The 24,346-nt window shown below is 45.6% G+C and overlaps 1 protein-coding gene across 5 annotated transcripts in view; it reads right to left on the reverse strand.

Moving 5' to 3' along the window:
• GAS7 (growth arrest specific 7) overlaps positions 1–20,769 on the reverse strand; it is a 106,408-nt gene extending 85,639 nt beyond the window's left edge. For 2 of the 5 annotated variants that reach the window (XR_014936695.1, XM_085522667.1), the window contains exon 1: positions 20,337–20,691. Coding sequence is in view for 3 of the 5 variants with exons in the window: in XM_085522667.1 (XP_085378793.1) it covers positions 20,337–20,519 (183 nt within the window). In the remaining 2 variants the exon portion in view is untranslated. Of the gene's footprint in view, positions 1–20,336 lie in introns of all 5 variants that reach the window. The other 3 variants (XM_015879888.2, XM_015879887.3, XM_085522670.1) reach the window with 3 other exon arrangements.
• Positions 20,770–24,346: the final 3,577 nt, after the last annotated feature.

Consider the following 24,346-nt stretch of genomic DNA (forward strand, 5'->3'; position numbering starts at 1 on the left):
AGTCACTTCTGAGATCAGTCATGTTTCACCTGCTTTCATAAGCCAAATGAGAGAGGATTTCTTCAGCCCACGCTGAAGGAGACAAGCTTCTGGAGTGCTTCTTCAGTCCGCATAAATAACAGCCTTGGAAAATGCCAGTAGAAATGGAGGCACTTGAACAACGGAGATAAAAAGTCTTTGTTTTTATGGAAACCTGGTGAAAGCTCAGCTTGAGGTTGCTACCATCCTAGATCCAAGCCTGTGCTGTATTATTCAAAGGATTCTGCAGATCAGTGACCTTGGATTTGTTCTAAGCCCATGTGGCAGAGTGGTCTCTGCCAAAGGCTTCAGGCAGCACAGCGCACACATGCTTGCAGCTGAGGGTTTCTGTCAGGGCTGAAACACAGAGCTGCTTGCTTCCTCTTCCAGCCCAGAGCCGCAGCAGCAGCACCCACTCGCTCTACAGACGTCCTCCCTCACATCACCTTACCCAACTCTCAGCACAGAATCACAATGCATCCAGAACATCCTGAGCTGGAAGGGAACCTGAAAGGATCATCGTATCCAACCCCTCGTTCCATCAGCTGTTCTGTTCAGTTGTAAATAAGCCCAGAATCATTTGTTATCATGTATTTTTAGAATACTAGAATACATCCCATAAAGCTTTTCTGTAATATAACAGACTGTATTTGATATATAACTTTATTTACTGGCTAAATAAATTGGTACATACAGGATTGTTTATATAGTGACTGTAAATTTAGATTATTTAATCACATTAACGCACAAACCCAGATGGAGTTTGACATAAAATCTACACAAGTGAAATTTGTAAAAGATTTCCATTAAGATACGTGGTAATTATAGGTAACAGGATACTTCTTATGAGATTAGATAATTAATATTATTTCTTTTACTACTAAAAGATGATAGAAAGAAAAAATTAAAAACTTGTGAATCCTAACTTCAGATTTTCAGAACTTGAAAGTAAAATTTTGAGAACGTCATTTGCAAATTAATTTTTGTCCATAAAAATTAGGGAAATATTTTTGCCTATTATTCTATCTATTAGTAAGGCCTATTAATATTTTCTGGCTCAAACATCCTGTCCTAAAGAAAAAGGACTTAATCCTCAGTGGCTGTTTCTTTAGAAGGAATAACCAAATACAAAAGTTCCAGAAAAAAATGTATAATAACTGCACACACAAGTTCAAGTAGATATCCAAAACTTAATATCCAAATCTAATACAGTTCATTCCAAAAAGGAATTTCTAATACAGTTCACATCAATAGCTCCAGGTATTTTTCTCCTTTTCATTATAAAGAACTGATTAGTGGAAATTTATATTCTAACTTTTAAATGTTTTAAGTGTAATGAATGACATTCGTGCAGATGCAAAGAAACTAGGCATGCTTGTTACCAATAGAAAACTTAACATCTTCACATTAGCAAAATCAATGGTCATCCTAACTGCAGGAAACTAAGGACATACATTACATTTAAAAGAAGCCCAAGCACATCAAGATATCAGCAATCAGAAGTAAAGCATTCCAGTACACCTAACACTAAGTAAATGGCATTTTCTCTGCAGGCCAACCTCTGCTCTTTCATGGACAATATTACCTTGAAGAGGTATAGAGAAATAGTTCCTAGACTATAAACCCTCTCCACGTGATCCAGTGAACAGCTTGCACAGGAACCACAATCTTACTTGTGGCTGAGGAAATCTAAAGCTGGGGATTGCAAAAAACTGTAAATATACAAAGTAAGCAAGTTCTAACAAGTCAGGCAATCACATCTCATGGCTTTAGATGGGATTTCTAAGGCCTGGACTTGTGTTTCTGTGAAAAATATTCTATTTTGAATATAGAATGAATGTGAAATACAGGTTTAGAAGTTTCCTGGTTGCAAGCTGCTACACTGTGCAGAGCAGAAGAAGCAGAGGAGCACTGCAGCACAGCTTTTGATACAGCTAATCCAGAAGCAAGGTAAATGCCCTCCAAGGAATATGCAAAAAAGAAAACTCCTGAGATGTCAGTCAACAGTTTGCCTGCCCTTTTCAGAGTACCTCACCTTCTGCACCACTTCTCTCCTGAAGCTGTGCATGAAAGACCACTGTCACAGCTTCACCTGGAGTATTTTGTGAAGTTCTGGGTTCCACAATATAAAAATCTCATTAGGGTGCTGGAGAGCATCCAGAGGAGGACAATAAAGCTGGTATAAGAGCTGGAAGGCACATGCTGTGAGGAAAGGCTGATGGCACTTGGGCTTTATGGTATGAAGAGGAGGAGGCCAAGGAGCGATTTCACTTCTGTCTGTAACTGCTGAGGAGAAGAACCAATGGGAACTGATGACAGGATGTGTGGGAATGGCACAAAGCTGCACCAGGGCAGGCTCAGACTGGACATGAGCAAAAGGCCTTGTACTGTGAGGGTGGTCAAAGACTGGAGCAGGTTCTGAGTGAGGTGGCTGATGTCCCACGCCTGTCACGGTTGCAGAGGTACCTGGGTAATGCCCTCAGTAAGATGCTTTAACTTTTGCTTAGCCCTGAAGTTGCTGGGCAATTGAAACTGATGATCTGTGAAGGTTCCTTCAAAACTGAAACTACTCTGTGCTATGAAATCCACAGGACAAACCCTCTGTGACTAATGTGGGACTGAATCCCCTTGCATGAATACTTGTGTCAGGCTTAGAAAGATACAGACACAGAAAGAAAACAGAACAAAAAGAAAACCCAAATGGTTAGGATTTATACCTGAGAGGCACTTTCTGTCTGGTAAAAAAACTAATTGCATTTTCATGTTCTGCTGCAACAGAAAGGAGTCAGAAGCCCTAGCACAGCACTACATGTACAGGCAGGTCCCACCTCCTCCAGGCCACCAAATGCCAGCCTTGGCCTCACGCCTAGGAGAGAAGCATAATAATGCAGAACAGATGCTAAATTCAAACTACAGATTGACAGCAATTCTCTCAAGCTCCAGAACTTTGAGTTAGCAAGAACAGTTTGGCAAGACACAAGAACTGCCTCCTCACAGAGTTCTGAGTGTAGGGACATCAACACTCAGCTGGTGAAACCTTCCAGTTGCGTACAGCACTGCAGAGTTCATCTGAGTGAACACAGGTGTCTACAGCTGTGCCCCATAACCGCTGGTGAGAAATGGAAGATTCAGCTTCTTCCAGACAGGACATCTAAAAAATTCCTGGGAGAGCTCAACTCAGATATAACTTCTTCTTGTCTGACTGTAAATGAATCTGAGTAACTGTTTTGTCTCTCTAAAGTAAGGTATGGTGAAGTTACTCTTTGCTGTTTGAGTGACTGGGAAGCTTTTCCTGCAGAGCTTACCTGTCTGCCTATGCTGGACCATCACAGCAGATTCAGGCCTCAAAGCAACCTGCAGTCCCCCCGGATTCCCTTTGCTTGCTCTTCTTGTGGCCCCTGGGCTCCTACCCACTGACAGCACAGCCAGCACAGGCAAACAGGACTTTCAGGGCTAATGTGCTCCTCAGGAACTGAGATCTTTTAAGTTTGAGTCTTCTCAGAACAAGAGAAGCCCTAAAACCAACTTCTTGCCCTCAAGCTGCTCACGTGCTGCAAGAGGTGGTGGTTAACAGTCTCCTCCTTCTGTAGCTTTTAATAAAGCATGAGGCTCCCTCAGCAAGAGCTATCAAATACATGCGGTCCTCCTACACAGCACAAGGTTTAGAATAGACCCCTTGGTTTCCAAACTCCTCCTCAGAGCAGCCTGGTTGTGGCTGGACCCGTTTCATTGTGGGCTGTGTGCTCAGCAGGCCTCACCCCAGCACTGAACCTGTAGAGAGGCAAGGGAGGAGCTGGGTGACCCTGAGTCCAGACTGTGTGGCCCCAGAGGCAGTCCCAGCAGGCCCTGAGCTGTCCTGCAGTATCCCCACTCCCAAGCTTTGAACAGGCTCTGGTAGCCCCACAAGCTCACTCTGCAGAAAGCCACTCCAGGAAAACAGCCAGTCACCTCCTGCTAAGACACCTGGTTCACAAAGGGAGGCTACAGGGGCTGCATGGGCCTGCTGCCAAATGTGGGCTGGAGGGCAGGCCATACCAAACCACACCAAACCAACCTTCCACCCTGCCAAAACCACTCAGGCAATGGCATCAAGGGGACAACCAAATCCTAAGCCTCAACATCCCTTGCATTGGACTCAGTATCACAGTGACAGCTGCTGAGCCAGAACAGTGAGAGCTGATGGACAAAGAAAGATCAGCAGGGTCTGTGTTGCATCTGTGACGCTTCCCACAGCACTCATGCTAAGGTTCTGTCTCTCCCCACCTCTTCTGGTGCAGAAGTGCTCCTGCCACAGAAGCTTTCTGTTGTCCATCCCATGTTTCTGTAATTGACTGGATTGAGCGAATAGTTGGTGTGACTGCAGAAGTTATTCATTCCCCTGGTGAATCCCACACAGCTGCAGGATCTCACAATGTGAAGAAAAACAAAGCCTGCATTATTTGAGGGAAATATGGGAGGTCATCTCATTAATATTCAATTAATGTTAGTTACTGTTCTCCAGCATAATATTGTTTAAAAATACAGAGAATCAACAACTCTGCTGTAACTTGTGGGTCTCATCCTTCATCTTGTGCTCCTCAAAGAAGGAATCTCTGGAGCTGAAAACCTTTTTCTCAGGATGCTCTGAGCATGGTCTGCACTGAAACAGAAGCTTCTTAGATAGGAGGCATGGCCAAGATCAAATTTAGTTTCACAGGAACAGCCTTCAGATCTGGCTTGCTCTTTTCTGGGGTGATATATTTAACTCCTTCAACTGAAGAAGTTGCCTTCCTACTGCTGGAGCTGATGCCGAGCAGACAGAGGGAAAAAAACTGAGCCAATGCCAAACAGGGGCTTACAAACTTAGAAATAAATGTCTCACCTTATATGTAGAAATTATCAAGGAAGAGAACGTCATAAATAAAGGAAAAAGCTTACAAGAAATTAAAAATTGTGTCCTGTGTTGCAGTGATTGATTCCTTGGCAAAATTCTGCTAAGACAATTTAGGCAGTCGTAATTTACATCACAAAAAGAGCATAATAACACAGCTTGGGTGTATGGGCTCTATCAGAGCTTTAGCTGTAAACTTGTTTGTTAAAATAAAAGAGGGTATTTGTATGGATTTTAGATGTACTGCTTTTCAAGCTAAAACAAGCTACCCTTCCAGCTGCATGTTATTTGAACAAAGGGAAGGCAATGACTACAAATTATGACCTAAAAATATTTGCTTGGCATCTGACATGGCAGGTAGAACTACTCATTGACGGCTGTCTATTGCACTGAAGCCAAACAGTCTTAACAAATCTCCTGCTGCATTTCTCAGCAGAGGTATACGCCCCAGATGGATGCCACCAAGAGGTGCTGGGAGCTACACTGTTAAATAAGCAACAGAACCAGTCAGCAGCCCTCCATCACACAGAGCAAGGCAAAAGTTGTCAGCCCACATCACCTCTATTTAAAAAAAAAAAGACTACAGATTGATTTTGGCAAACGTTTCTGAATGACTGCCTGGAACACAACAGAAACCCTATATAAGCACTGGATATCAAGGTAACACAAGTAGAATCACAGAATCACTGTAAGATCATCTACTCCAACCCCACCATGCCCACTAAGCCACACTCGTCAGTGCCACATCTGTATTTTTCTTGAACACCTGCAGGGATGCAGACTCCCCCGCACCCATGGGCAGCCTGTTGCAATACCTCACCACTCTTATGGAGAAGAAATGTTTCCTAACAGCCAACCTGAACCTCCCCTTGTGCAACTCAAGGCCATTAACTCTCATCATAAAGCAGTCATTAAAAAAACACTTGGAATGGGATGCCAATGTTGATTTGTTGGAAGTGGTTCTTTGTCCAAGCACTTCTGTAGCAGATAATTTCAACAGAGTATTCATCAATAAAGGCTACATTGGCTTTTTTTTTTTGGATAAGTAAGTCCGGGGCACCCTTACAGCCCTGCAAGGCTGCAGTGTCGGTGATTTACCACCAACCCCAACAATTTGTATTGCTGGTCTCACTTCTTGCAGCTGTGGCAATGTAACTGCACAAAGTCCCTCTTCCAGTTATCCAGAGAACAGAATGGACCACAGATGCAAGCTCCTGCGGGGTACTGCAGAAAGTCTTGTGCGTGCACATACCCACTCCTGCAAGCAACCACATTTGGAGAAAACTTGCACTGATTTCTGCCAAGATCCAGGCAGTACATGCACACATGGCAGCCTGAATCCTTGCAGGGACAGTCTTCCCACAGCAGCCACTCTTGTAGAGTGATTTCCTACTGCTGATGTGGCAACTGAATGCAGTTACATTGACTGTGGGGGAGGGTGAAGCTTTCAGGCACAGCGTCACAATTTAGGACAATGGCACCCTATCACAGAAATAAAATACATTTGTCTCTACACAATGAAACTGAAGAAACTGTTTGGACTGCAAATCTCTCCTCAGTCGAAATTTTCAACCAGTAGCTCTAAAGAGTGGCATGGGTTGTGACCAGCCCGGTAGTCAATAGGCTGCAGAAGACAAAGGTTGATCGCTCTCCTATTCAGATAACACACAAGAGAGACAATAGTCTGGATTATCAGAGGTCCAAAAGGACCAGGGGATAGATGTACCAAACAGAACTTGCAATTAGTTTACTCTCAAACATCTAAACCAGCAGACACAGCACACAGCTCTACGAATGGGCAGGTTCAGCAGATTAAAATCCCCATGCAAAAATCTACCCTTCCGAGATGCTGTGCCCTCTGGCACAAATCCTTTGCAGTGCATGAGCCCCTATACGTTGAAAGATAAGGCTGTCTGCAGTATCACCTCTCACCCAGACCCTGCTCTTTGGCTGGTTCACCTACGGCATTAGAGAAGGCATAAAAATAACATTCCAGTGGCAATCGCAGCACCCTGAGCACGTAACTGCTTCTGGGGAATGCAGAGGGTGCAATAGCCCTCTCCTGAAGCTTTACCAGCACTAATGATGAAGGTGCAGGGAGGGTAAAGCATGAAGTCTGTAAGGGGATTAAAAAAAAAAAAAAAAAGAAAAAAGAAAAAAAAAAAAAACAAAAGATTGCATAAGTATTGATGAGAAGGAAACCTTCCATTCCAGCAGTGAGGGAAGTGCCTGAGCACAGCAGTTCCAAGTAACCTCCCCAGCATGCTTCCCTACCATGGGGAGGGGGAGAAAGGCTTTCCAGCTCTCTGCCCTCCACTGGATCCTCCAGCACCACAAGGCAAATGAACTGGAAAAAAAGTGTCAAGATTCACTAGCTCTGGAGGCTGACAGTGGGGCTGGAAACAGACTGGAGCTCCTGATCGCCTGCTCACCGCTGGCAGGGAATGTCTGCTGAATCCAGTGGTGCTGTAAGAGCTCAGGAGCAGACATGCTGCAAAAGGCAGCACAAGGGATAAGGGAGGAGGAGGCTCAGACATGTGACTTTAAAACATTGCATAAATCAGGGACACTCACGCACGCACACTCACAGAAACACCAATCAGTGTTAACACAAAGAGTACAGAGATTCCTGCTTTCATATTTCTCATCTTGGGAGTCACAAAAGAGCTATTTCCAGAGATTCATATCTTGTTCAGCACAAAGCCACGCAATTCAGTGCAGCCAGCTTCATCCTCTGTGTTCCAAGAATCACCATCTTTCTAAGTGCAAAGTCCAGGAGCCCATATTTTGCACAAGGCTCAGCTCACAGTACTTGGATGCATACCAGCACCAGCAACACCTCCAGTCCTACTAAAGCACTGAAAAGCAGCGCCAACACTCCTCTTCATCATTAACATTGAGAAAGGAATGAGACCTGTTGGCTCCTGAGACACCAAGCCTAATGCAAAGTCTACTGAGGTCAGCAGAGAGAAAGGAAATGAGGAGGCAGAAGCAGCCTTCCCAAGAGGGTATCTGTGCAGCTGAGGCTGTGGCACTGTCAGTTTGTGGCTGGGGCAGCCCAGCTCTCCAAGTAAGCAGTCTGCAGGCCAGAACTGACAAGATGTGGGCAGCTTCCCATGTGACACTCATGCAAATGATTTAACAAGATGATCTGCTTATTTAAAATGATCTACACATGGCTGCAAACTGTTTCTCAGACCAGATTTATGTGGAGCGCCTTTTGGCCAGCAGAAGGTGAACACTGTGCTGTTGGGTCATGGTCACGTAGGAGCTGGCAGTCCCCATGCTTTCTAGATCATACTGGGCAACACTGAGTGGAGCTCTGTGATCAAGATCTTCAACCTACTTAGAAGAAAAAGTACCACAAGACTTTTCAGTTGGTGCACACTCCACATACGTGTCCCTGATTCACAGCGAAGGTAGCAGCTGAGTCTTCAGAGCTTTTTGGTAAATCTGGAGCAGAGGGCGTAGAAGTGAAGGAGTACAGCAATGCCTGGGGCAGTGCAGCTGAGATGGCAATCAAAACAGTCTTCCAAAACAGACCCATCGATCATTTAAACATGATTTTGTCTTGGAAATACCTGAAGTTCCATTCTTCATCCCATAACACACCGAGGTTCAATTCCAGTCTTCATTTGGAGCCAGCCATCACTGTGATAATCAGCAGTTCATAGCACAATGAGATAAGTCATAGGCTCTCCTCTAAATCTTGCTATTGAGAGTGATTACTTGGCCTTGGGCAATGAATTAGTCCCATTATACAGAAGCTGGCACGAAAGAAGCAAATCTGCTGCTAAGGCAGCTTGTTACAAGGGCAGTGCTGGAACTACTCAGCCATGTACTAAACACAGCCCTCAGCAGGAATTTTAGAAAGAATTCTGCAAACAGTACAAAGATTTCTCTGGGACTGCAAAATACACTGCATTCATCAATCCAGTTTCTGCCTACTGCTTTCTGAGTTGGGCATTTGCCCACCCCATGGAAGTATCTTCTGTGCAATTTTTATGTGGCACTTTGCCATATCAATAATCAAATTCACTCTTCAGTCTTTTATTCTCTGCCACCCCCTGCAATCTCTGTCCCTCCAAATTTCCATTTCTCTTCCCAGAAATTTGCCAGCTTGTGACGCTGCCTTTCTACAGCCCAGCCTCACCTCTGCAGCACACAAACACTGCTCACTTTGCAACTGCTTTTGCTAAGCAGCAGCTTGTCACTGTAGATCTCAATCTGTGGCTTTGTGGCATGTGGTTCAAGGAGAAGCATGTGGGTACACAACAACTGCAGTTTTGTTTTGGGAACCTGAATGAGTGTTGAATAGGTGAACTGGAAAGGATTAGAAAGAGGAAGCAGATCCAACCAGCCAATTTAAAGGAACTTTCTGAGAGTACCTGGGGAAAACTGCAGAACGAAAGAACACTGGATAGCAGAGCAATAGCCAAGATGGCATAAGCATCTGTGTTAGGTGCAGTTCAGAGCTGGTACCTTGTGTGCAACTAACACAATTAGGTTTGTCAAAATGAACTCCTTTATTCTGCAAAGACTTTAAGAAGAAAAGAAGCAGTCAAGGAGCAATAAAACTTCTGTGCAAAATCAAAAAATAATGAGTCAGAGATCAAGAAGCAGAAATAAAGAGAAAGTCTCCATCAACTCTAAAGTCTAGCAATACAGCCACAAAGCCCTGCAGATACAGCTGGTTTCTCAAGGAATTCAACAAAAGGAGAGTGAAAAGTGCGTTGAAAATATTTGCAGGTGTTACATGAAGTATGTCTAGTAAAAAGTCTGAAGCGCTTGGCTAAGCCTACAATAAACAGGTAACATCTTAGTGAACAAATAATTACACTAATAAGAAAAGCAAAGTATTAAATATGAGAGTAATAACTGTAACTCCAAAGATCTTTGAGGGAACTTCCACCAGCTCAAAGATCCTTGCTTCCCCCATTTCTCTCACCCTCATAGAATCACAGAATGGCTTGGGTTGGAAGGGTCCCAGGGATCATCGAGTTCCAACTCTCTGCCACAGGCAGGGCCACCAACCTCCAGACTGCCCAGGGCCCCATCCAACTTGGTCTTTAACACCTCCAGGGATGGAGCATCCACAGCCTCTCTGAGCAGCCTGTGCCAGTCCCTAATGACTCAGATAAAAACTTCTCCCTGAAAACAAAAATCTTCTAACAAAAATCATATCTTCTCTCTTTTAGTTTAAAACCATTCCCCCTTGTCCTGTCACTATCTACCCAAGTAAAAAGTTGATTTCCCTCCTGTTTACAAACTCCCTTGAAATACTGGAAGGCCACAATGAGGTCTCTCAGCAGCCTTCTCTTTTCCAAGCTGAACAAGCCCAGCTCCTTCAGCCTGTCTTCATAGGAGAGGTTTTCCAGCCCTCTGAGCATCTTCGTTGCCCTCTCAAGCCATTCTCCCTTTTATCCATTCCTGGACTAGCTGAGTGCAAGAAGATATATTTCAAAGACTAAGACACAGTGCTAATGGGATAAATAACAATCACACGTTATATAAGCAACCCAGAGACAGCTTTTTCTTTTTCTTTCTATGTAACATGCCTTGCAGCATCACCCATCTTCTGGCAGCACTACCAGCAATGCTGTTAAGCTCTGGATTTGCTGTTGGAGTGGCAAAGAACAATACAGCTGTGCCAGGAAGCCACTCTACAGCTTCCACATCAGCTGTTTTTCTTGCCTTGGAGCACTGCATGAGACAGCCATGGAAAGCTCTCTCACACATCTTCCTTCCAGACCTTGAGGACCATCCCAGGTCTTCTCAAACTTTTAATTACCTTTCTCTCAGCTCTCCCCCTACGGAAAAAAAAAAAAACAAAAAACAAACAAAAAAAAAAAACAGACACACTGATCAATACAAATGCAAACAGTGATATAAGACAAAACAGCTAATGTTGAAGTCACTTTTTTTTTGCTGCAGCTTGGACACCACAGTAACAAGGTGCACAGGGCTATTTCAAGGTGCCATAGAGCTGAGACAGCCCTGGGAAATCTGTACAGTAAACAAACGTGGAAGACCATGGTGCTTTTGTGCCAGCATCACAGTGGGGATATCTCCTGCTCAAGAAGAATCTGCATACAGTCTACTGTTACCAACTGCATGCACAGGATGAAGTGCCAGACCACTGCTCAGCAATACCAAGGAAGTAGTTTTGACCTGCGGTTCTGTGCCTGCCTAGTTGCCCAAAAATCAGTGACCAAAGGCCTCTGAATGTCACCTGTCTGTCTGCCTAAATTCATTCCAAACCAGCAACTGAAAACTGGAGGGACTGCTCACAAGCAATGAAAAAGACAAAAATGTGCCAGCCTGTGTCACTGCTGTAGGTGTTCTACAAAATATGGAGTGGTATTTCCTGAGTAGCCCATTGCATCCTCCTTTAAGAATTTGCCAGCAAAAAGGCTAACCACAAATGTACTAGAGTGATATAAAAGCTATTTTAACAGCATCATGTGGAAAACCTGGTTACCAGCAGGAGCAAGTGGCTCCCCCAGACAGTGACCACAGTGTCCATAGAGGAAGTCCTCTGGCCAACAGCACACAGCAGCAGCTCTGCAACTGTCATGCAGCCTGCCCTGACCATCAAGCCAAGCCAGTATTATCAGACAGAAGTGCACTGTGGCTGCGGAGGCAGGTGTACCAGGGGCTCCTACTGGTCACTGCTTCCCATACCCACCCCCTACTCTGCTTGCAGATGCATGCTGCAGAGGCCTGGCCTCTGTGTTGCACTGCGCAGTACAGATCTGCACAGCTGATGGCCTGGGCTTGCTGCCACAAACTAGTCGTTTACATGAGGTCCACTTAATAAGTAATGTTTTACACAGTGGCATGACATAAACATTCCAGCTATGCAATATCATACCCATGTGTTTCAATGCAAACACTTGTTGAAGCACCCTGCTCTTGAAAAACCAACTGAAGAAATGGTTGGTCTTGATTTTACACTGTTCTGCACTGAGTGGCTCATACCAATACAAAGGAGCGCAATGAGTAATTAAATATGGCCAACGACACTTCAAACTGTCGTTAACATCTGACACTAAGCGCAGCATACACACTGGTCAAGCCCATTATGGTTATTTCAGGTTTTCCCAGTAGGTTTGCAAATTCTGCCCACTGAAGAGCCTCACATTGTTGATGGAGTGTGCACAGCAGGGAGCAGCCACTGCAACAAGCCAAGCTCCTGGGCAGCTTCCAGCAAATCAGTTGTGTATGCACAGTGAGATGCATCCCATGAGTGCTGGATTATGACAAAGCCACACAGAGCAAGTGCACCCTGGAAGCACCGGAAACCAAAGACAGAGATATCAGTGCCTTATTTCAGTTAGAAATTCTAAGACACAAGTCAACAGTGCTGCTTGCTTGCCAGCCCCATCAGGATGGTTCCTCATCCCAATAGGATTAACACAAAGAACCTGAGAAATATTACACTTGCTGGCCCAAGTTATAATGTGGTCACTGTGAAAACAACTGCAAGAGTCACAAATATTTCCAAAAAAAGACAATCTCTGCAATCACAGGACTGTGTATTTATTACCATTATTATGGGACTTCTCCAAAACAGAATGCCCTGTCTTTGAGGTTGTACTTAGTGTCAGCAGCCAGTGAAAGAAACAATTTCTGCATACATACCTGAACATTCAGGACTCTTCTGACATAGAATGAAGGTGCATTAATGATAATAATGTGCGCCATGAAACACGAGCAACCAGAGATTAAAAAAACAAACAAACAAACAACAAACACAAAACAAAACAAGAATTTAATGTTGTTATTAAAAGGATCAGTTAATTCTACCTGGTCATTTATTATCACACAGGTAAAAGTGAAACAAATAGAGAAAACCTACAAGAATCTTCTGCTCTTGTTTTCAAGTATTTACCAATTTGGGCATCAAAAGTCGTTTTAGAAAATACTGAGTGTCCAGTATCTTCCCACTATTCCTTGGAAAGCATTCAGTGTAATACACCATGTAATATATTCAGTGGATGTGGTTTTCAGTACAACACTCATAATGTTGAGCATTAATCTTGCATCCACACCAGAAAATGAGACAGACCATCTCTGCAGAAAGCACTCTTAGCTTTTCCAAAGGAGGTGTGTCCCATTCAGAGCACAGAATTGACAAGGAATTTGTCAGTGAAGTAAGCAGTCTTTAGATTATCTGCATTTTTCATCTTCTGTATATATCCACCCCCTACAATGCTGATGAACAGCAACTCATTTGATCTTCAATATCTACAAGGCAGATCCCTGCAGTGAGATGTGTTTCAGACTCCCTTTGCAACCCATGGGTAGAAAGAGGGTCTTCCAGGATAAGTCCTCTGTGACCCACTTTCATTTTTTTGCTGAAGGTAAATAAAAACATTTTTACAAATTCTGTTGCATGCGATTTCAGCAAGGCAAGAGGTCTGATTGTTCTCATGTGTACAGAGATGAGTGCAGATCCTGCAACACCTCACCTTGTCCAGAAGGAAAAAGAGCCCACCAAAATCCCCCATTTGCCAACAGGAACCCCCACACACATTTTGAGGTATTTACACTACTATTCAGTTTTGAAATTCTTCCTAGAACTTCTACAGCTGAAGGTAATTTTCACCATGCACACAACTGACACTCTTACAAGCGAGGGACTGTAGCCTGTGCATTCTCACAGTACTTTAAAATCTCAAAAAAATTGATCAAAAAGTGATATTCTCACAGCAAAACATTATTTCTCCACTCTTTTAGCAGAAGATAGGCTGCTTAGTTCTGTTCTCATTCTCCAGAAATGTAGGTGCTCCAATGTGAAAAGTTGCAGATAGTCACAGACATCAGAAAATATCCTTTGCCATTAAGGTGCCTGTGCAAGCCACAGCTGCATGTATCCTGACTGCAGAAAGACAGTGTCTGAACTGCAGTGTGTTCAGGAGGAGTTGGATGCTCTACATCTGTCCATAGCAGTCTCAGTCACCCTCTCAAATTTTGAAGCAATATCAGACCGTTCTCATTGTCACTGTTATATCACAAATACTTCTAAGATCCACTTTCAAAGGCTGGCTGTCAAATCACATGGATAAGTTGAAACAGCTGTGCACACTGAGTTCTGAAGACTCTTCCCTGGCCCCCAAAACACTGCAGCCTCCAGCTACAGCACAGCACAGCACATATCCTCCAACATATGCCCGTCCCCACACTGGGGACAGCTCAGAAAGCAGCAGGAGCAGCAGCACCACCTGCACTGGTGTCTGAGCCCATCACACATCCCCCTTGCTGCTCCCTGTGACTTTTAACATTGATTTTTGAGAGGAGAGATACAGGAGTAAAGGCATCAGGAAATTCTGTTTTACAGAAACGTTTGAAAGTTGAATTATGTCACACAGTGGAATACTCCTCGCTAATCAGCTCACAGATCCCAGTTCCTCCTTAAGCACAGATCACATCAGCTTACAAGAAGATACAGCTTGATGCAGAAATCCTCTACAATTCTTCTGCCACTATCAAATAAATCACAGGTATTATTGCTTTCATTAATCTCCTTCACTCCCATTCTACCTTGTTACTACCTCAGCATGAAGAAGGAAGCAGCATGAAGAAGGAAGCCCAGCGTGCCCCCACCTCTTTGCTCTGCCTCTGGCACTTCCCATGCTCATGGGTCACAGGTTGGATTACGTGAGATGAGTTCCTCCCCCAAGGATGTTACATGGTGGTGGAAGTAACACTCAGTGTTGCCTGCATGTGCTCCAAGCATAGGGGACAGCACACCACTCCTTCCCTCCAGAACATCTCATGGTTGCAGCATGCCACGCTGTGCAGACAAGATCAGCCCTTCTCCATCCAGCTGAATAAGATTCCACAGCCACCTCCCACCGGGCTGGAAGCACATGCTGTGTTTCACACAAAGACTCACATCTGGGGGATGGCTGCACTGACAATTATCAGCAGATTTGCATATGTTGCTACTGCTGCTGCTCATATAAGTGATTTGCAGCTCACCACAAATACAAAGAACAGCACCCAAAATAGATTTTAAAACAAACCATTTTCAAATGTGACTGAATGTCAGATCTCTCCATCCTCGTGCAGGGCACATCCCAGAACACAGATGCAGCAGCCAGTATCTCCCCACAGGACCCTACACAAAGCACCTCCTAGAGTATGTTCCACACATCCCACCCACCCCCCACCACCTCTTGCTGCTGTTCTGTGCTAATACCCATTGTGGCAAACTGGAACACAGCTGAAACTTCTCCAGGGATTATCCTATGTCTGGAGCTGCACAGAAACCTGTCTGTGCACATTAACATCCCAAGCATCTCTGCTGCAGGTGGGGTGCAGAGCCTCTGGGTATGTAATACATTCTTGCCTACAGCTGTTAAGAAATCCTCACTCATCTACATCCTCATCCTCACACCACATTCCACCTGTTCAGCACCTGTGTTCACTGCAACGAAACACTGCTCATCGCACACAGACTCCTCTTTGCACCAGACTGGGAAGGACAAGCCCTAGAATGCAGCAGTCTGATAAGAGTCTTTGGTTCTGTTCAAGTGGCCAAAATGTCAGACCAAAACAGAAGTGCATGTAAGGGAGGACAAGGCAGAAGTTCATGACCATTCCTAAACCAAGCGCGAGCCACCTGCAGCCTGCATGCAGCCCTGGGCAGCTGGTAATGCAACCTTGGAAGGCCATAACCTTTTAACATTATTCTGTGATTTTTAGTGTTATTTTTCATGAGTTGATTGCACATTGCTCAAGCACAGACTGTAGGTGACAGTGGAACTCTGTGCAAAGGAGGGCACAGTACAGGGCTGACCCACCTCTGGGGCCTGCCACACACACACACACAGTCTGATTGAGATCCCTGTGTTGTACACTTTACGTTATCATGAAAGCTGTGAATTTCATGAAGTTCAGCGGACTGAATCATTACCAATCCCAGAAGTTCCTTAGAAGTGCAGGTGCTGATTATGGGGTCATCATTTCCTCTTCTGAAGGATGGTGGCAGTGTTGAGGTGAAATACCAAACGATTTTATCATTTGTGAAATGAAACCAAATCAGTTACGAAATCAGAGAGAAAACTTGTGCCAGAACTTGAAGACAAAAATGGCTCACAGATTCAGCTTTCTGGTGGATTTGGCCACTCATTTAAATGAGTCAAACATGTGTCTTCATGATGGAAATCAACTTATTTGTGCTACGTTTCAAGCCATGACAATGTTCAAAATGAAACTTCAGTGATGGCAAACTCAAGTTATGAACTTCATGCCATCACTTTTTGGCAGTATGTACATCTGTGAACAACTGTTCTGAAGGATCAAAATAGGAAGAGTAAAATTTCATTCAAAATCCCTACTGAACACCTTGAGAGCTCACTGAGAATTGCAGCCACTTCCATCAAACCATACTGATACATTCATCTCATGAAAACAAGCTCAATTATCCCAGTAGCTTTATGATTTTTTTACTTCCTTTTTTAAAAATGCTTTAATAAAAAATGTTAAAAATAAGTTTTGTTACTTTTATACCTCAAGTACAAATTTCTCATTGGACATCCATGCTGTAGACTGTCAAGTCATGTCAGTCATTGCTGACGTGGCTATAACTCAAAATCAATACATATAAAAACTTATGAGGGGCAGTTAAAAAAATAAATAAACAAAAGGGACAGCTTCTTCTCAGTGATATTTGGTGAAAGCACAAGATGCAATGGGCACAAATTAAGACACTCAATACCCCATCAAAACATAAGCACTAGAATATGTTGCCCAGAAAGGCTATGGATCCTTGAATGTATTCAAACCCTCATAGGTCACAGTCAGGGGAAAAAGACCAGGTAATCTCCAGACACATCTTCCAATTCTGACAGCAAGAACACAGCAGCCTTACTGACTGCTGCCAACCAGCTGTGCCTCGGGGAGTCCATCTGGAACCCCATCACAGAGCTAGAACCTCCTAAGTTCAATTGGATGGGACCTATGAAGATCATCAGATCTAACTGCCCCATCATTTCTGGGCTAACCAAAAGTTAAAGTAGAGTACTTCCATCATTGCCATGGCTGGGACCTCCCAGCCATCATTATTCCTTCCAACCTACCATGGCAGGGAGCAGGAACCAGAGGATGCCAAACCTCCTTCTTACCTCCCTGCGCCATTCAAACCAACCCTGGTGAGCCACCAGGTATAAACACCTACTTTTCTTTGCAAGAGCCAAGTGCTATCAGCATACAAGGACAAGGATCACGATCTGCTCCCTCCCGCTGCAGTAGAGCACGCAGACAGCTGTCCTTCAGGGCAAAGAGCTGCGAGCTGCGGTACCTGCTGGGGTGAGCACTGCCCCTATTTGGGCAGCCACAAGAAGTCCTATCCTCTAATAACAGCACTGAGTGTAAATTTTGCTCTCAACATAGTGCTGAACGCAACCAGAAGATGTGGGGAAGGGGCACCCAAAGCCAGCATGGGTGCTGATCAGAAGATCATGCTCATGGCCCCATCCTCCACGTGTTCTTAACTCCTCAGTGCCAGCCCCAGTGTCAGTGTGCAGGATAGAGAATGGAAGATACAGGGTTGCTGTGGTGCCTTCATTAGGGTCAGCTACAGTGAGCACAGTGTGACACACTCAGACCTCTGCAGGAAGGAAAGAGTTCCCAAGAGGGAGATGATATAAAAGTCATTGTGTGACTTCCCACTGATCAAGGTTTGTCTCACTGCATGATCCACTCTGCCTCCAACGATTTCTAAATTCCTGGTTAGATGTGTAAATGTTTGGCAATGTGTGAGACCACAAACATTCACGTATCTCAGTAAATGATCTTGTAGGTGGCAAACCTGACAAACAAACGGACTCCCACATTCCTAAACCATAGCACAAAAATTCTCAACTGCTTCAGAGGCAGAGAGAAGTCCCTGGCCTCACTCCTGTAATGCTGAGTGGGGAAATTCTGCCAGCTAAGAATGAGCAAAAGCAACTCCATGGAAACACCGCAGATTTTTTATATTCATTTGGACTGACAAAACAGAAGGGTGACTGAAGACCTACAGGCAAACATCCTGCCCCCAGAACACTGCTCTGCAGGCACCCAGCAGCCCAGCTCTGCCCAGTGCTGTGCACCCTGCCCTCACCATGTCCTGGAGGGGAAGGCCTGGGGCACACACAGCCCAGCAGGAAATGCATCCCAGCAGAAACCTGGAAGGCAGAGGTGACTGAGAAGCACTGCACTGTTCACTGCTTCCCTACAGCACCACGTCCATGGCCTGACTGAGTGACATTGGGGCACAGGCTGCAGGGATGATGGGCTCACAGCAGATTCTGGCAGTGCTAAGAGATGCTGCAGATTTCACTTTCACAAATGCAAAGACCGTGAAGGCAGATATGAATTTTACACTTGGACAATGTAAGGGCAGAGCAAATCCGAGACCACCTCATGAGACTGAATCTGTACAAGTCTATGGGGCCAGATAGCACACATCCCAGGGTTCTGAAGGAGACAGCTGAGGTGGTTGCCGAGCAGCTCTCCATCATATTTGAAAAACTGTGGCTGTCAGGTGAGGTTCCAGATGACTGGAGGAAGGGTCACGTTACTCCAGTTTATAAGAAAGTGAGCAAAGAAGACCTAGAGAACTACAGGCCAGTGAGTCTCACCTCTTTACCTACAAAGATCATGGAACAGATCCTCCCGGACAACATGCTTGATCACATGAGAAATGAGTGTGTGATCTAAAAGCCAGAATGGCTTCACCAAGAAAGGTTATACATAACCAATCTGGTGGCCTTCTATGATAGAGTGACGGCATTGGTGGACAAAGGGAAGACGACCGATGTCATTTATCTGGACTTGAAAAGGCCTCTGACATGGTGCCCCACCACATCCTTATCTCCAAATTGGAGGGATGTGGATTTGATGGATGGACCACCTGATGGATAAGGAATTGGCTGAAAGGCTGCAGAAAGATGGTGCTGATTAATGGTTCCATGTCCAGGTGGAGGCCGGTAACAAGCGGTGTCCCCTAAGGGTCTGTCTTGGGACCGGTGCTCTTTAACATCTTTATCAATGACATCGACAACAGAATTGAATGCACCCTCAGCGAGTTTGCTGATGACTCCAAGCTGAGCACTGAGACTGACATGGTGGAAGAAAGGGATGCCTTTCAGAGGGACCTCAGTAGACTGGAGAGGTGGGCCTGGGTGAACCTAATGAGGTTCAACACAGCAAAGTGTCAAGTTTGGCACTTGGGCCAGAGAAATCCCAGGCATTTATACAGACTGGAAGGAGCAGTCCTTGAGAGTAGCCCTGCAGAGAAGGACCTGGGGGTCCTGGGATGAGAAATTTAACATGAGCCAGCAGTGTGCTCATGCAGCCCAGAAAGCAAATGGTATCCTGGGCTCCATCAGAAGAGGGGTGGCCAGCAGGGCCAGGGAGGTAATTGTCCCTCTCTACTCTGCTCTTGTGAGGCCCCATCTGGAGTACCTCACTGCAGCCTAAACTACCTAAAGGGAGCCTATAAACAGGAGCGGAGTCAACTTCTTGAAAGGGCAGACAACAACAGGTCAAAGGGAAATGGTTTTAAGTTAGGGAGGGGGGAAGATTTAGATTGGATGTCAGGGAGAAGCTTTTTCTGAGAGAGGTGAGGTGCTGGAACAGCTGCCCAGAGAGACTGTGGATTCCCCATCCGTCCTTGGAGGTGTTCAAGGCCAGGTTGGATGGGGCCCTGGGCAGCCTGGGCTGGTATTCAATGTGGAGGTTGGTGGCCCTGCCTGAAGCAGGGAGGGCTGGAGATTCATGATCCCTGAGGTCCCTTTCAACCCGGGCCATTCTGTGATAGTGTCTTCCCTGCACAGAAAAGAAAGAAACAAGCCAGCTAAGGAACAAGCAGTGCTGCAGGAATGGAACTGCTGCTCGAGCCACAGGGCTGTGAGGACAACTGAAGGTACAGCACTTTCAGGCATCCTGGTGCTGGGGTCACGGCCTTTGGGCTGTGCAGGGCCCTGAGGTGCTCTGGGCAAGACCACATGTGCTGGAAGGGTGCCCTGCCAGCTGAGAGCTTGAGCAGCAGAAGGGACGTATCTGGGTTACCTCTTCCAGAGCACCAACCCAGGAGATGCTTAGTGAAGGGAGGAGGAGAGGAGCAGGAGGCATTCACCCAGCACCTGGCCGACATGCATGGCCGTCAGTAGCTGCATCGCCTCCTGCGCTGACTGCTGCCGTTGAGCAACAGCTAAAAAACAGACGCGTCCGGCGCAGTCCGCGTTTCGTAGCACAGCTCAACAGCACCGGTCACCCCGGGGCGCTGCCCGCTCCATACACACACACGGGGCGTCCCGGCGCAGCGCCACGCGAACAGCGCCGGCGTTCGGAGCCCCGCGGGACGGGACCGCTGTGGATCGCCCCGTGCCCGGCCCGCTCCGCCCGCCGCTCCCACCCGCGCAGCCCCGCCGCCCCTCAGCCCCGCTCCTACCTCCAGGAGCTGCACGTAGCTCGCCGGGAACCAGCCGCGCAGCCCGTCCTCCTTCTGCCCTTCCCACCAGCCGCCGTCCGGCACCTGCAGCACCGTGATTAGTTCCCCCGCGGCGAAGCGGAGCCCCTGGCGGTGCCGCTCCCCGGAGAAGGGGTACAGCGTCTGGCAGCGCGATCCCGACATGCTGCCAGCAGCGCGGCGCAGCCCCTACTCCACGCCCGCCCGGGGCGCCGCCGCCCGCCCGCGGAGCGAGGGCTGCGGGAGGGCCGCACCCGGCCCGGCCCGGCCCGGCCCACTCCGCTGCCGGGGCGCGGCGCAGACTGAGCGCGGCGGGAAAGGGGCGGGGCGGTCACGGCGCTCCCACAGCGGCACAGAGCGGGAGGCGGAGCGCGGGGGAGCGGGATTGCGGCCATCAGGAGCAGCGCGTGTCCGCGGGGACGGAGAGTGCGCGCTTCGGAGGGGAGCCGCGACCCGCTCCGTGAGGAACCGCCTGTATGAGATGTGTGTGATACACCGCCTGTATGAGATATGTGTGATACACCGTCTGTATGAGATGTGTGTGTTACACCGCCTGTATGAGATGTGTGTGATACACAGCATGTCTGAGATGTGTGTGATACACGCGTGTGGTGATGTCAGCCGTGTGCTTGTGAGGGGCATCTGTATGGGACATCCGTTCTGCCAGACCGCCAGACGCATCCGAGGCTGTGTGACATACTGATGTGTGATACACCGGTGTGGCGTAAAGGAGTGAGTGACAGACAGGTCAGCGTAACATACTGGTGAGTGACATACATGTGTGAGTGACACGAGTGTGTGTGACATACAGGTCAGTGTTACGGGTCTCTTGCTCATCTTTGAATAAATAAAGGCACACCCTGCTCAGTCAGCATCTTGACTCCATTCCAACTTGCAGAGTCTGGGATCAATATAACAAACCACAAGCCTCTTTGGCTTGCTACAGTGACACTATACAGTGACACTATACAGTGGCCCTATCTGGCCACTGTATCCTGTATGGTCTGCCCTATTTCTATGTTTCAGATTCCTTTCTCTTCCATCCTTACGCAAGGAGCATTACCCTCGTATTCATTCTTTCAGTTGGTTCACACTCTGCAATCAGTGCATAGGAACGAGAAGCACATTCAGAACAGACTGCCTCCTTCTGTGCCCATCACGGATCATCACATGCGTGTCTCCTGGTCTGAGGACTTAATTTATGTGACAGTTTATTATGGTATTTTTCCTTCTCTCTTTTCCTCGGAGTTTTAAGAAATGGTGGTACCTTTATCTATGAAGTGAGCGATCATGTAGCATTCCATACGGTGACCTTCACCAGAGGTGCCCTTCAATTAGCAGGGATAAGCAGCCATCCGAGCAGAGCTCTTATTCTTTCAGCCCCTTTGGGACTACCATCCACGATTCTATTTTGGATTGTCTGAATTTGTGGTAAATTGCTTAAAATCATCTTTGAAAAAGCATTTTCTCTCATAACTACTGAACTGTGATCCATTATGTGTTCTTAGCACACCAGCTGTGCCTTGTCTGGCAAAAGGCAATTTAGTTAGTATCATGGCATATATCCATGTATAGCTATCAGCAGAATTCTCTAACAATGCCATCCTTTCTTTTGTTAGTTTCTGATACTTTTTCCTCTGCTATTTTTATGCTTTTCCAGATTGTTCTCCTTTCTCTTTTTCTAGGGGCATATGTCCTGTTGCTAAACTTTATCAGTGAGAAAGCCTTCAGTAGGTTTTTAGTCCTGGATTTGTCCATTTCCTGAAATAATTACAAAGTTCAGCTTTTCAAGGCTTTACAGCTAGTAGCAGACAAGACCCAATGTAAACACTAAGTTTACACTTTTTTTTTTCTTTCTGAATCTATCAATGCAGCTTCACTTGGCTGTGTACAAAGATCCAACCTGTAAACAGAAGTGCTCTGGATCCTTTTCAATCACTGGAGGTGCATGTCTCCTGAACAGGTCCCACAAGCAATCATTTCAATTTGCGGATAATGACACAGCCATTTTCTCTTTAGATATGTCTGGTCCTCCTCCTGAACTTGCAAAATGCCTTTATTTCTTTCTAGCACTGGGAATTTAAACGACTTTTGTAATCTAATTGTCTAGCAGAAATTCTGTTGTTGGAGAGGACATATTCTGAGCTTGTACGGAAAAGACACAGTTTTAAACATGTTTAAATGCTATAGCTTTTTATGAGTAAGGTGTGAGTGCTTTGAACAAACAAGACATAAGAACAGATACATGAGCACAGAACAAAATTTAGTCTAGTCAGCAGTGCTTCCAAAAGCAACTTAGTGAATACAAGGGGTGGAGTGAAACAGCAGGATAATGTATAGCAGTGCTTCCCTGGAAAATCTCCCATCATCCACCAAACTGCAGCACAGGGCCCTCCTATGCCAGATACTCTGGAGCATCACACTTGGAAACTGGGTGTCCAGGAATTCAAACATTCCAGGGAGAGGAGTCAGATTCATGACTCATATTCATGTGACCAAATACAGGTTTTGAACACAGTTAAAAATAATAGCAATAATAATGATACAGAACAGCTTTACCTTTGATTCTGCATTTAGCCCTGTTTCAGATGGCTTTGCTGATCTTGGGACTCCCTGTGTACATAGTTAATTCCACAAATAAGATCAGAGTTCACAGCATCGCTTTACCATGGCTGCTGCAGAACATAGTGATATTCCAGGGCGGGTTTAGTCATCTGTATCTTAACAGCACCCAGAGCTGTGCCTACTACTTTAGAGTCAGATATAAACACCTTCTGTCTGTAAAGGGATAGTGATATGCAATGAACAAAGTTTGTGATGAATCACCTAAGACTAAACTGGATTTGCCTGCCAGGATAATTCACCTGGAGAGCTGACTGCTTCCATTCACCTCCTGTCTTGAAAACAAGCTGAGAACAACAAACTGTTCTGATAACATCAGCTTCCTTACAGTCAACATATTCCCTGTGGAGAGGCGGGGCAGGTCCCACCCTGTTACATGGCAGGGACATGTGTAGTCATATGAATGTGTCTCATAAATGACTCTCCAACTTAGGTGTGAACAACGTCCTGTTGTCATGAAACCCCTTGCTTGAAATCTTGATGCCGTGCCTTTTCTCCAGAAGTTCAGCATTCTGCTCTCTACCTAAGACTCTGGAGTTTCTAAGTTGCAAAAATGTGCTCTCATCAGCTGGTTACAGATTTCCAGCAGAGATCTTCTACCAGTCTGTCTTGCTGCTATTCCTTTGGTGCAAGAAGCATATGCTTTAGGTATAGGCTGGGGCATTTCATAGTAGTGAGAATACTTACAGGGATCTGACTCTAGACCTCTTCAATGACTGCTGAGCACTTATATTCATTAAAGCAGATACTATAACCTTCTCCTCTCTTCTATGAACTCTATAATGAGAATTTTAAGCAATTCTTTATTGAAAGTTTAACTATTCCATGTAAAAGAGAAAAGCCCTTGATAGAAAAAAATGCATTACATGTGAATCATGTTGCTTAAGGATCAGTAGCAGTCAAACTATGGCCATTTGGATTTCAGTTTCTATCACTGATACAAGAACACAGGGCATATAGTTCTGGGTTAGACCATGGGTCTGTCTGATTTATTATCCCATTTCCAGTAATGTCTAATAAGAGAAGAGTAGGAAAAGGGACCTGTGCTGAAAGCTATTTCTGCAGAACATCTTCTCAGTTTCCTGAAAATTGTAGTTCATGTCTTCCCCATTGAGAAATGGTAACTTCTGTTTATTATAGCTCATTTTCATTATTCTAGGTATTAATTGTCAGAGCCCATGAAAACTTTTGGTATTTATACAATTCTGTAGTCAGGTTTTCCAGTTTTAGAATCTGTCCCTTGCCTGTTTCATCTATGGCAGTGTTGGCCCGCTATCACAAACACAACCCACCCACACTAACCTTCCTACTGTTATAGCTGTAGTGCTATAACCTGAAGTGCTGAACTAAAAGCTACCCGCATGTGGAGG

Source organism: Coturnix japonica, chromosome 23 (genome assembly GCF_054131305.1).
Source record: "Coturnix japonica strain WE chromosome 23, WE-NBRP24, whole genome shotgun sequence".
In the NCBI taxonomy this organism is placed as follows: domain Eukaryota; kingdom Metazoa; phylum Chordata; class Aves; order Galliformes; family Phasianidae; genus Coturnix; species Coturnix japonica.